General features: G+C 65.5%; 1 protein-coding gene across 1 annotated transcript; it reads right to left on the bottom strand.

The window, feature by feature from the left end:
- Positions 1 to 6: 6 nt before the first annotated feature.
- EMIHUDRAFT_121818 (hypothetical protein) lies at positions 7 to 597 on the bottom strand (the record flags this gene model as incomplete). The annotated part of the gene is made up of 1 exon (XM_005793332.1): positions 7 to 597. A coding segment is annotated over one exon (591 nt), but the record flags the coding sequence as incomplete, so codon positions are not given.
- Between the last annotated feature and the right edge of the window lie 12,006 nt (positions 598 to 12,603).

Raw genomic sequence — 12,603 nt, 5'->3', positions numbered from 1 at the left:
CGGAACGGGCCCCGCTGACTCCTGCAGGTTCCCGATGATGAAGGCCGTCGCGAAGAGCGCGAAGCCGGCGGCGCCCGTCGAGAGGCACGCAAGCGCCTCGACTGGGATGACGGGGCCCTGCGGGAAGGGGACGAAGCCGCAGATCTGGAGCGTGAGCACGACGGGGGTGAAGACGATCAGGAAGTTGGCCGCGGTGAAGAGCAGCCCCGCCTCCACCTCGAGCAGCTCCTCGAAGAGCGACAGCAGTTTGAACTTTTCGACCAGCGGCAGGAGCTTCTCTGCGGTGCTGAAGGCGCCGGCGCTCTCCAGCTTGGAGAAGACGCCCGCCTCCTCGGCAGCGGAGAGCAAGCCGCTCTCCGCAAGCCCCGTCGCCACCTTCATCTCGTTTAGCCGCGTGAGCAGGTACACGGGCGGCTTCGTGATGGAGACCTCCCGCGCCTCGAGCAGGCCGCCGTCGACGCCCTCAAAAGAGTACACCTTCTTGTTGCCGCCCATCGAGACGGCAGCGAGAGGCGCGCGCCGCTGCACCACGCCCGACGCGGACGACGCGCCGCTGAAGGCGGTGACCGCCGCCGCGATGCAGAGTGCAGTCGCCATGTATGTGTGTGTATCGGAGATGCGGCAGATCCTCGACTTGAGGAAAAAGAATTTGCGCCGGCGTCGGCGTGCCGTCCTCCCATTCACCATCCCTCCCTTGTTGTCCGTTTTATTCCTTTCTTTCTTGGGCAGGGACTGCGAGCCTGCGGTGTCAGGCTACAGCCGAAATTTCAACTTTGGGACAGGGGTCCCCCCCCCCCCTCCGGGCGCCAAAGAGTCCGCGCCCGCTTGCGCCCGTGCGCCCGTGCGCCCGTTTTCCGCCGTGGCCCCGCGCGGCCGTACCTACTCGCGTTTTCGGCCCACCGCCTTCGACCGAGCTTACCACCATCACGTACGCACGTTTTATCGTGTGCGCGACGCGCTCGACCACCACCGCGGTGGCGCCAAGAGCGCCTTTTCAACACGCTGCGATGGCGATGTGCAGCACCAGCCGTCCACTGCGGGAAGGGGCCACGAAAGGTGTCCAGACCCCAGTTCCGGCGGACACAGCGAGCGTCGGGACTCCGTCCCAGCAGACGAAGTCTTCCTCGTGGGCTCCACGGCCCGGATCGCGAGCTCGATCGATACCACGCGCTCGCCTGGACGTCCGCCACCTCTGCGACGTCGACGCTCTCGCAGCGCGCCGAGCGGGCAGCAATCTACTCCTCTCTGCGCGCTCGCGCCGGCCGAGAGCTCGCGTACGTCGCCGTGGCACGCCTTGCGACTCCGTGGACCCTGCTCGGCACCACCGACGCTCCGCGCCGCATCGGTTTTCCTCGGCTCCGGGCCGCTGCACTGCTCTCGCGCTCGTGAGGCTTTTGTGCAGCGCGCGGCACGACCCGAGATCCGCTTCGCCACGGCGCACGCCGCCCGCGCGACACGGACAGTGTGAGGCGGCCCCCGGCACGAGCCTTCACAGCGCCATTCTCCGCGCGCACAGGCAACGAGCGTGGACAGAGAGCCGCATGTGCGCCGCGGTGAATGGCTGCGGCCCGGACCGACCGCCCCGGCTGCCGCCTACCCAGTGCGGCGGCGGCCATCGCATCCCGTCGCACGGCCGCCGCGCGGATCGCCACTCGCGTCGCGCGCCCTCTCTCAGACACGTACTCACGCACCGCGCTGCGGCGGCAGCCTTGCGGCGGGGACAAGGCTCGCGCCGCTCCGCATCGAGTCGTGCCGCTCCGCCGCGAGCGGCTCCACGTACGTCGAGGGCGAGCCGGCGAGCGCACCGACGAGGCCAGGTCGTTTGAGTACGGGGCATGACCCTCTGCCGTGCCCTGACGGTATGTTTGAGACTGCTGACTGTCATGTCGTGAATGAATTAGCGGTGCTAATACAGTAAAAAAAAGTAGACGCACCGCCGAGTACTCTCGTCACGGTCCCCAACAGTCCTCGCGCCGCTCTCGACACACAAACAAATCTCGCCCTAGGAAATCTCGTCTCGACCACCCACAAAAAGAAAAACAACGTGGGGGTGCGCCAGAGGCAAAGCGGTCGCAAGCTGTCTCGGTGGCGCGGCGAGAAGTCACACACGGCACGCAACCACAACACAGCCGCAGACACAGCCTAGCCGCCACCCCCGGGCACACAAGCGAGGCAACGGCAACGGGCTCGCACACGCTGCACTGGTGAGCGGCGAGAGCCTCGCGACACCCTCTTCCGTCGAAACGTGAAGAGCTCACCATCGCGGCGAGACGACGCACTATAGCGGTGCGGCCCAGCAGCTCCCGGGGCGACGCGTCTGCTCCCCTCTCTCCGCCGAGAGGACCGCCGGGAGCGCATCCAGACGCACAGCGACCGGGCAGCAATCGTCCGCGGCGCCGAGGGAGAAGACGGAGCAGCGGCAGCTTGCCGGTGTCGACACCTGTGCGAGCGGCGAAGGCGCACTCAATTGTCGACACCTCAGCGTCGCGCGCCGGCCTGTGGAGGGATCGAGCCGAGCGAGAACTGAGCGTTGTGGCGAGCGGAGCGGTGAGTGAGGCTGGAGAGAGGGCGCGCGTCGCGGTTTCTGGGTTTGGAGCGGTCAGGGCCAACCAGTTTCACGCACCGTTAGCTCCGAAGCGCATTCGGGTGCCGACGGCAAGGATATATGAAGCCGCCGCCGTCGGAGACGCTCTCGGCGACTCGTTGAGGCGCCGAGGGAGGCCCCGTAGGCAGTCGCGGCGGCTCGAGCGGCTGCAGAGTGCTCACCGGGAGGGGTGCGGGGGGAGCTGCGCCCGCGGCGGCGGATGGGCGGCGCACGTGTGGGCGTGCAGCACAGGAGACGCGCGGCGAGAGCGTGAGCAGCAGCGACTGCGGGCAGAGAGCTGGCAGAACACGAGCGAGACGCGGGATGTTTGGGGCTGTGTCGTGTCGAGTCGACCTACGTGCCCGCTCGGCGAGCCTCGACGCGGCGCAGGAAGCCGTGTCGGCTGGTGCTGCACATCGCCATCGCAGCGTGTTGAAAAGGCGCTCTTGGCGCCACCGCGGTGGTGGTCGAGCGCGTCGCGCACACGATAAAACGTGCGTACGTGATGGTGGTAAGCTCGGTCGAAGGCGGTGGGCCGAAAACGCGAGTAGGTACGGCCGCGCGGGGCCACGGCGGAAAACGGGCGCACGGGCGCACGGGCGCAAGCGGGCGCGGACTCTTTGGCGCCCGGAGGGGGGGGGGGGGGACCCCTGTCCCAAAGTTGAAATTTCGGCTGTACTTTTTCACAGTCCGGAAAGTGAGGGGTGGCCACCCTCAGCATCGAGGTGTGCGCCAAACCACTTCGGCGGCGCGCGCTCCCCTGTGCGTCTGTGGCACCCTCCAGGCCCTCACACCCCCCCGGCATGTCCAACGGCAAGGAGGCTTCCGTGCCGAGTGACGCGGCGGCCACGGACAGACCCAACGGCAGCGTCGGCGCCGCCTGCCAAGCGGCCGCGCGACAGCGAGGGTAGTCACCAATTAAAGGTGGGACGGAAGAGGCACACGACGGTGCCATCGCGGGAGCGTTACGGCGGACCTGCTTCAAACCCCAAGACGGAGGCGCTGAGCGAGATTCTGGGCTGCACGCACGCGCATGGCTGCTGCGAGAGCTCGGAGGCAGAGCTTGCTCGACGAGAGCTGCTCGAGCTCATCACTGCACCCGACGTTGACGTTGGTGGCGCGATCAAGCTCTTTCTTCACAGCCTCGCACCTCTTCTTCCCGTCGCAGGAAAAGGCAAATGACTCGGGTGAGGATGCGTCAGCACGAGTACTATTTCATCGTGCAGCGCAGGCTGGCTCGCCACTACTGTTGGCTGGAGCTCCTCTCCCGCCCGACGTCGGTGCTGGCGCATGACAGGCGATCACTGTATGCATCGTGCGCCTTCCTGTGTGTCGGTCTCCGCACAGAGCCGCACCATGGCGCATGGTTGCCGCATGGGTGTCGGCGTGTGTCGGCCGGGCGCGTCTCGTCAGTCGTCCCGTGCCTGTCCTTTAAACGGCATTTGTGTGGCCCGTTTTTTTGTGCATCGTTAGAAGTGCGCAGGCCTCCCCGAATTACACGTGCGATCGCCGCGCGCACACGACAGTCTATCGACAGACGACACGCGACAGACAGGAGACTGCAGACTCCTCGGAGGAGACCGCACACGACCACGTGAGGGGACCACCACTCCACAGGTGACAGACAGCACACTCTTACACACGAGACACACTGATGGGAAAGGACGGAGCGGCGGCGGCGGCGGGAGCGGTGCGCGGGCGGAGCAGCGACCGCCTAGGTGGTCGCTGCTCCGTGCCGGAGCGCGCCGTCTCTGCGCAGGGTCGCGCGTCAGGCCGGGGGCAAGGCGCAAGCGTCCCCCTGGTGGCGGCGCAGGGAAACGCGGAGGCGGCCGGCGGTGGCGGAGACGCGAGCGTTTTGCACGCGACGAGGCGAACGGTGATGGCGCGGTGGGTGACGGGGCTAGAGAACACCCGACGCTCGCAAACGACGTCGGTGCTGGACGCCTGCGTAAGGGCCGCAGGGCGGTCGTGGTGGGGCAAGGCGGACCTGGCTGGGGGCCGGGTGCAAGGCGCCGGCGGGGAGCTCTCCCGGACTCATGTGTGCGAGCGCATGCCCTCCTACCTAATCCGCGCCTCACCACGCCGCTGCATAGTATGGCTTCCGAGGCTGAACCGCTCCGCAACGGTTGGTAGCTCGACCTGCACATTGACAAAGTGCGGTTACCTGTCAGTCGTCGACGTCGCGTGCGAGATCCAATATCGCCGGCCGAGCGATAGCCACCTGAGAGGATAGGGATCCGTGTCAGCATGCCGTAGCCGAGCAGTGCCGCGCTTGTGGCGCCGCGCATTGCATTGGCTTCACCTTCGGTCTCAGCGCTCGGGCCGGCGCCGGGGGTCATGGGGCGACACTCGGTCACGCTCCGGCGCCTCGGGGGGGCTTCAGCGGGCAGTGCGCGAAACCACTTCGCATGGCCACCCGCGACCCCACTTTGGACCCGTGCCGATCCCGCCAGATCCCGAGCGAGCGAGCGAGCCGGCGGTTGACAGCACCTCGCAGCCCAAAAGCCGCAGCGCGCGTCACCGCGAGGCCAAGCCTCCGCCGCACGAGCGCGCCCGTGCGGCGCACAACCCCTGCCAAGACAACGCCGCGGTCTCCGCTCTCATGCGGCCGCCTCCGGCCAAAGCGATAGCCGTGAGAGGGCAGCGTCGGCCCACCACGCCCGCGAGACGGACGCCAGCAAAGGCTCTTCGGCATCCAATGCTCTCGCCCCGCACGGCCGCCGCTGTCGCGGCAGCGCAGCGGCGAGTGGCGGCTCGAGCCGCCGCCGAGCGCGGCGCTGCCCGCGCCGCGCGCGCGCCCGTCCGCCAGCGGATGGCTCGCACCGCACCAGCGCTGGCTGGCACCGCCGCAGCGTCCGCCGCGCGAGCGTCCGCCGCGCCCGGCGCGCCTGACGTTGCTCGCCTGCAGCATCGCCTTGAATCGGGCGCGAATGCGCATCCAAAGGCGGCACGGCCGGGCCGGACTGGGTCGGCGGCGCGCGAGGCTCGGCTCCGGTGCCAGACGGCGGAGTCGTCGCTAGCAGACAACGAATCGCCCCCGCCCCAGCCCCGCTCGCCGTCTCGCTGCCCTCGGCCCGAGGAGGAGGAGGAGAAGAAGAAGAAGGCGGACCCGCCCTTCGCGGGGCACAGCCCGGCACCGGCGTGTGGCAGAGGCTGCCCGAGCGCCGGCGGAGGGCAAGGCGAGGCGGCCGCGGGCAGTGCAGGCAGTGCGGCCAGAGGCGACGCGGCGGAAGGCGACGCGGCGGGAGGCGATGCTGCGTCGGCGGCGGGTGGCTCCTCCAGCGCACACGGCAGCTGCGAGGCCATTGAGGCGCGGCCGTCCCGCCCGCCCCGCAAGCTGCTGCGGCCCGCTGAAGCGCCGCTGCAGCAGCTGCTTCAGGAGCCGTTCCGGCCGCGAGTCTCGCCGGAGGAGATGGGCGGGAGCGTCTCGACGGCTGCTCCTGGCTCGGCGGGACCGGATCGCTGGCGCCTGCCTGCCGGCCTCTCGAGCAGCTGCAACCTGCCGGGCGGGAGATCGCGCGAGATCACCCGAGATGAGCCGACGTCTAGGCCTCTCGGACAGCCTCTCCGACCTGTCCGAGGGCCTGCCCTCCCTGCGGCAACCAGGAGCCCGCTGCGATCTCGCAAGCAGCGCCCCCTCGCGCCAACGACGGCGTGGTGCGAGCCGCGGATGCGGCGCTCGGAGAAGCTCTCGACGGAACGCAGATCCAGGACGAGCGGAGGGCCGCCGTGCGGCCAGTTCTTGCGGGACTGTAGCTCGTTGAACAGGTCGAGCGAGGTGAGCCCTGCGGTGAGCCCTGTCGTCATGGCTGCAAAAAATGCAAGAATATACCTCCCCCGTGTTTATGTATGTACTAGCTGAGGGGGCTCGCTAAACGCTCGCCGAGCTCCATGCTGTGCAACACCACCTCCTCACTAATCGTCAGGGGTGCGGAGAGCGCAGTGCACTGCGGTGAGGCTGCGCAGCGGGGGCTCGCCCCCTGCACCGCGCTCACGGCTCAGCGGCGCAGGGGAGGGCGGTCGGTGGCGGCGGCGGCGAGGCGCGAGGCGGTGGCGGCGGTGGTGCGGGCGGCGGGATGACAGGGGAGGCGGCGGGATTGACAGGGGAGGCGGCGGCCACGAGCGGAGCGGCGCAAGAAGGGGGGGGGGGCGGCGGCGAGGCGCCGGTGAGCGAGGCGCCCGCGCCATCAGAGGGACGCGCCGCTGCGAGATGGAGGGCGGCGGTGACGGAGGCGAGGCGCGAGGCGGCGGCCTCTGGAAGGCACCGAGAGGTACATTTTTGCGCAAATGGTCAAATCAAGGTTGTAACGCGAGCTGTGCCGCGCAGGCCGACGGTGCTCGAGAAGCTGTCGCTGCCTTTCGGCGCCGCGCGCCTATTGAGTCGCGCCCAGGGTTCGTGAGTGAATTTTCACACTTTCACTTTCACATGTGAATTCATGTGAATTTCACATGAAACGTTTCGGCCGCCCCCGTTTCACTGAAAATTTCACAAGTTCGACTACTTTCGAAGGCTCTGGCATCTCCGAGCGACGGTCCGAGGCGGCAGCGGCGGAGCCGGAGGTGGCAGCAGTCGAGGCGGCAGCAGTCGAGGCGGCAGCGGCGGAGGCGGCAGCGGAGAGAGCGGCGGTGCGCCTACCACTGCCGGCACCGGTAGGGATCTCTGTGCCACCAATGCCGCGCGTTCCTGCTTCCCTGCAGCGAGGCCGTGGTCAAGGCCGTGGTCGTCCCTAAGGCTCAAAGAACAGGGGCCCGCCCTCACTGCATCAAAACGCGGTGTTTGAAAGCGAGGAAGTGTAGAAAGGAAAGAGCCCACAATAACTAGTGAGAGGAGGTGCAGCTTGGTTCGTGTCCTCGGGCGCTCGAGGACGTGTGTGTTGCCTCAATGTTCTTTTAATGCGCGCCCCCGCCGAAATACACTGCAAATACACCATACACGCGAGATGCGTCGGCAGCGACGCGCACGACCTCTTAAGAAGCACCGTGTCGTTAGGGTTAGGGTTAGGGTTAGGGTTAGGGTTAGGGTCAGAGAGCGTTCAAGCCGTTGTGCAGCTCCTAAGAGAATGGTCCGGTTTGGGCCGAAACCAAATGGCGGAATCAGCGGTCCGTCGACACGAGCTCTCGGTGAACGCTTTGGGTTCTTCGGGTTAGGGTTAGGGTTAGGGTTAGGGTTAGGGTTAGGGTTAGGGTTAGGGTTAGGGTAAGGGGTTGGTTGTCGTCGCGCGCTCTCGATATCTGGCTAAGACAGAGACACAGCAGCAGAGGCGACCCAAGCGACACATCAGAGCATGGATGCTTGGGGGCGCGAGCCGCCATCTTGGACTGTGAGGCGAGTATTTGCAACCGGGAGCTCGCCGCCGCCCCTACACCGCCGCCGCCGCCCTCCCGGTGGCAAATAATAGCCCAAGTCGAAGAGTGCGCCCCGCCCTCGGTATCTGGGCGGCAGGCGGGACTAGAGTGGCACGCTGGTGCACGGATGGGGGCGCGAGCCGCCATCTTGGACTGTGAGGCGAGTATTTGCAACCGGGAGCTCGCCGCCGCCCCTACACCGCCGCCGCCGCCCTCCCGGTGGCAAATAATAGCCCAAGTCGAAGAGTGCGCCCCGCCCTCGGTATCTGGGCGGCAGGCGGGACTAGAGTGGCACGCTGGTGCACGGATGGGGGCGCGAGCCGCCATCTTGGACTGTGAGGCGAGTATTTGCAACCGGGAGCTCGCCGCCGCCCCTACACCGCCGCGGCCGCCCTCCGCTCCCGGTGGCAAATAATAGCCCAAGTCGAAGAGTGCGCCCCGCCCTCGGTATCTGGGCGGCAGGCGGGACTAGAGTGGCACGATGGTGCACGGATGGGGGCGCGAGCCGCCATCTTGGACTGTGAGGCGAGTATTTGCAACCGGGAGCTCGCCGCCTGGACTAACAAAACTGCGATCTCAGTGCCCCAGCACGCAAAATTTTCTCTGCGGGGCTACCGCCCCGCACCCCGCCTGGGATGAATTCACACCTCTCAACAGCTGTTCACACTTGGAAAACTCATCGGATTTGGGCCACTTGCCTGGGCGACCCCAGACCCTTGGCGGACGATCATGACGTCGGCCGGGACCCCCCGTGCGGGGGCCTTCGGCAGGCCCCAAATGACGTGTGAGTGTTAGAGTTGTTTGGTATTGCTAAAAATCTCTCTCGGGACTGGCGCGCACTGGAAAAAGAATTTTGCGCGCATGGGCACCCTAAAATAACGCAGGGGCCCTCAGCGGAGCTGGGAAATAGGACCGCCGCAAGCGGCGTGGCGTGGAGCGGTTGAGCGTCCCTCCGGGGGCCCCTCTGCGCCGGGGAGGCGTTGTTGCAGGAGTTAGGCTGCATACATGCTTCCTCGCTCACCCCGTCTCGTTTCCTTTCCGTGTTTCTCTACAGCACCCTCTCGTTTCCTCTTTAGTTTCCCGAGGAAACTCCGTGGAAATCAGCTGGTTTGGGCCCAAAATCAGCCAAATCGGCAAAATACCGGGGTATTTTGCGGGTATGTAAAATAAATAAAAACTGACTCCAAGTGCTCCAAGTGACACCTCTCTACTGTGAGATGGGTAAAAAGGAACAGGTCCCCGCCCTTGCGATCTTTGTGCAGGGTTCTTTGTGGGTGTGGCCGGCGACTAGCCGGGGTCGTCCTCCCGATGGGGGACTAGCACTAGCCGTCTTCCACATGGTCCCTCGGGTCCCTGCTGCTCCTAATCTCGTCGTACATCCTCCTACTGATCTCCGCAAAGTCCTGCTCCCTCCCTCGTCTCGCCCTGCGCGTTTGCTCCGCCTCCCCGTCGTCTGCCCTGCGTCGTCTGGCGACGGGTCCTCCATAGTCGGTCGAGGTCGCCGCCCTCCTCGGGTATGTATGTAACTGTATGTAGAAAGATTTAGGTTTGGGGGCAGAGCGAGTGGGAGAACTTTTCGACGGTCGTGGAGGTCGTGGTACCTGGAAAACCCCGGGTATACCTGGAAAATACCCGGCTAGTTTGCCGGTTTCCTCGATTTCGCCTCAGATTTTGCCCCAGACCAGCTCTCCAGACTCAGGGAAACTCGAGAGTTGCTTGCCAGAATGGAGCTCCAAACACCCCCTGGTCGTTCCCCGGAAATTTCCGGAAAACGAAAAGTGCACAGCACACGCCGGGAGCCTCGCTAGAACCGGCCTCTCTAGAGCTGAACTTCTCCCTTCCTCCCTGCCTGTGTGCGCAGTGCTCAAACTTTACCGGTATGAGACCGGTATTTGGCGATATTTTGATTAGTTTTGGAGTGGTATGGTATAGTGGTATGCGAAAGTGGTATGCGGGGATTTCATTAGTTGTAGCGGCTGTCGGTGTGGTCCCGGGGGCGAATTTGCGGGTATTACCCGGGTATACCCGGGTTTTTCCAGGTATACCCGCAAAATACCCGGTATTTTGCCGATTTTGCCGATTTTGCCACCAAGAAGGCACTCCGACTCGCTTTGATTTCCGTGAGGCAACTGGTATCCCGTACCACTTTTTGATTAGTGCAGGCCTTGGGTTTGATTAGCCAAAAGCTCCCATACCGGTAAAGTTTGAGCACTGTAGTGTGCGCCTGCGGCGCGATTTTTCCTCCCTATGCCTCGAAAAATGCATATTTTCGCCCACGCCGGGAGCCTCGCTAGAACCGGCCTCTCTAGAGCTGAACTTCTCCCATCCTCTGTGTGCGCCTGCGGCGCGATTTTTCCTCCCTATGCCTCGAAAAATGCATATTTTCGCCCGGGTGCTGGGGACCCTCTCGTTTCCTTTTTGGTTTCCGGAAACGTGTATGCAGGCCAATGCAGGAGGCTAGGACACAAGCGTCCCACCGTCGCCTTTTTCAAACTCGGGGCCCACTCCGCTACGCTCGCTCCGACCCGAATAGCGAATTTGGAGGGCCATGACATGCCCCATGAAATTTAAGGTGTTGCTGCGCAAAACCAAAAGGGGCGGGGCGCGGGCGCGCGCGGCAGACGCCGAGAGTTCTTTTTGGAGACCAGACCTTTTGCGAGATGGTTCATGCTTTCTATGTCTATCTATCATGCTTCATGACACGACACGCGGTGTGGTGGGAGCTGGTGGAGCTGTCAGCTGATCGATCCAAGCGGGTGGGGAGTGGGGGGCATGGCTGGGCATGCAGGTCCGCCACACCGCCAGTCGGCCCGCCGGCCTCTGAGCTCTGTGCTCTGTCTGACGTGGTTGGTGCTGCCGCTCGCTGCATTCGCTGAAGAAGAGAGGTGCGAGACTTGATTGGAGGCACTTTTGGAGGTGGCACTGGAGGCGAGGCGAAGGGAGGTTGGGCTGGGCCGTGAGGGGGGCTCATTGCGCTTTTCGAGGTGGTGCAAACAAAAAAAAGAACTAAAAAAAGGTGTCGGGTGAAACGCTCGGCAGCCGGCCCCAGTGTGTGGGTGTTTGTGGGTCAGAACAGCGGACATGAGCATCTTCCGCGGCTCGCCGCTCAAGCGAAAGGGGACGGTCGAGAGCCTGTTCCGTTTCGGCCTCGACGAGGAGGACCGCGTTGTGCCCCTTTCCGCGCTTGAGGCGGCCCAGAGCGGCGCGCACAAGTTGGATGTCTTCTCTGTGCGTGGACGGCCCTTCATCGCGGGTGGTGCGCAGCGCCCTGCGTCGCGAGCGCGCTCCCGCGAGCGCGCTCTCACCGCCAACCTGCCGCTCGCTCGCAGCGGGGGGGAGCTCCTCGGGCAGTCCCGCGCCTGGCAGGGCAGAGCAGGGCTCGCCAGCGCATGAGCGCCCCACGACGCCGTCAGCGCGGCGGCCCGCGCGACGGTCGGCCGGCGCCTCGCCCATGAGCGCCTCCGCCGCCTTCGTCGCCGACGAAGAGGACACGGCGCTCTTTCGCAACAACTTGCTGGTACGCGCCCTTCCCCCTGGACCAGCGTCGCCACACCAGAGTCAGTTCAGTCTGCGCGCTCCCCGCGCGCGCGGAGCGAGCCGGATCCCTGAGCGTGCAACGGGACTGTACTCCTGAGCGTGCGTGCGGCTAACCCCTCGCGCGCGCGCGCGCCCGCAGCACGAGTGCTGGAAGCCTGGGCTCAAGAGGGAGGAGGTGCAGCACGCCCTGACGCTGTGGGAGCGCAAGCTGGTCGAGGTGTTCCACCGCTGGACGCACCCGGAGATCTGGATCGGCTTCAAGCGGCGCGCCGCCTCGCCCTCTCGTCAGCGCCCGCGCAAAACCACACCCGCCGCCCGCCCGCCCGGCTCCGCGATGCCCTCCCTCGGCGGGCGAGTGTGTGCACCTCGGGGCCGCTTCTCAGCGCCTCCGCTAAGGCCGCTCCTCGCTGCAGGTGGAAGAACCGGACGAACGACCTCGACCGGATGTGCGACATCCTAGATGCGGAGTCCATGCCCCCCCCTCTCCGCGAGCAAGCCCTCGAGAAGACGCGCAACCCACCGCGTGCAATTGCACTCCCTCCCCACTCCCTCCGACGCCGCCGCTTCACTGGGAGCAATCCCGCGAGCGGGTACGCAGTGCGCGTGAAGCCTGCCTTTCGGCGCATTCACACCCTACTCTGTGAATACGTTTTCCACGTATTCCAAATGACCTCCCAGAGGCCTGTATTCCACCCGTATTCCACCCGTAATTCCACGTATTCCATGGAATACGCCGTATTCCAAGCTCCAAAAATGGACGTATTCCGTATAAAATTTTCCTCGCTCCGCGAATTCACAGAGTAGGATTCACACTCTAGGCGCTACATCCTCGCCGTCGCACGAAACTACCACGAGCGGCGCTCGTGGGCCCGCTGGCTCGCGGCGGCGCCCACGCTGCAGCCGGCCATCGACCGCCACCGCGTCCGCGCCAAGCTTCGGCAGTGGCTGCGCTGGCACGCGGCTTGCCTGAGGCTCCCGAAGGGCGGCGGCCGGATTTCTTGTCCCACGCGGCCACTGGCACGCGCTCAAACCAGTGGCTGGGGCGCACGTTCGCCAGAGTGGGTTTGTTTGGGGTCGAAGCCCGTTGAAGTGCCCGCCCCCCCAGGTTTTGGCGCGGGCGGCCAATCGCGCCCGCC

Source organism: Emiliania huxleyi, assembly GCF_000372725.1.
Source record: "Emiliania huxleyi CCMP1516 unplaced genomic scaffold EMIHUscaffold_1012, whole genome shotgun sequence".
In the NCBI taxonomy this organism is placed as follows: Eukaryota; Haptophyta; order Isochrysidales; family Noelaerhabdaceae; genus Emiliania; species Emiliania huxleyi.
This window is presented reverse-complemented; position numbering and strand designations above follow the sequence as displayed.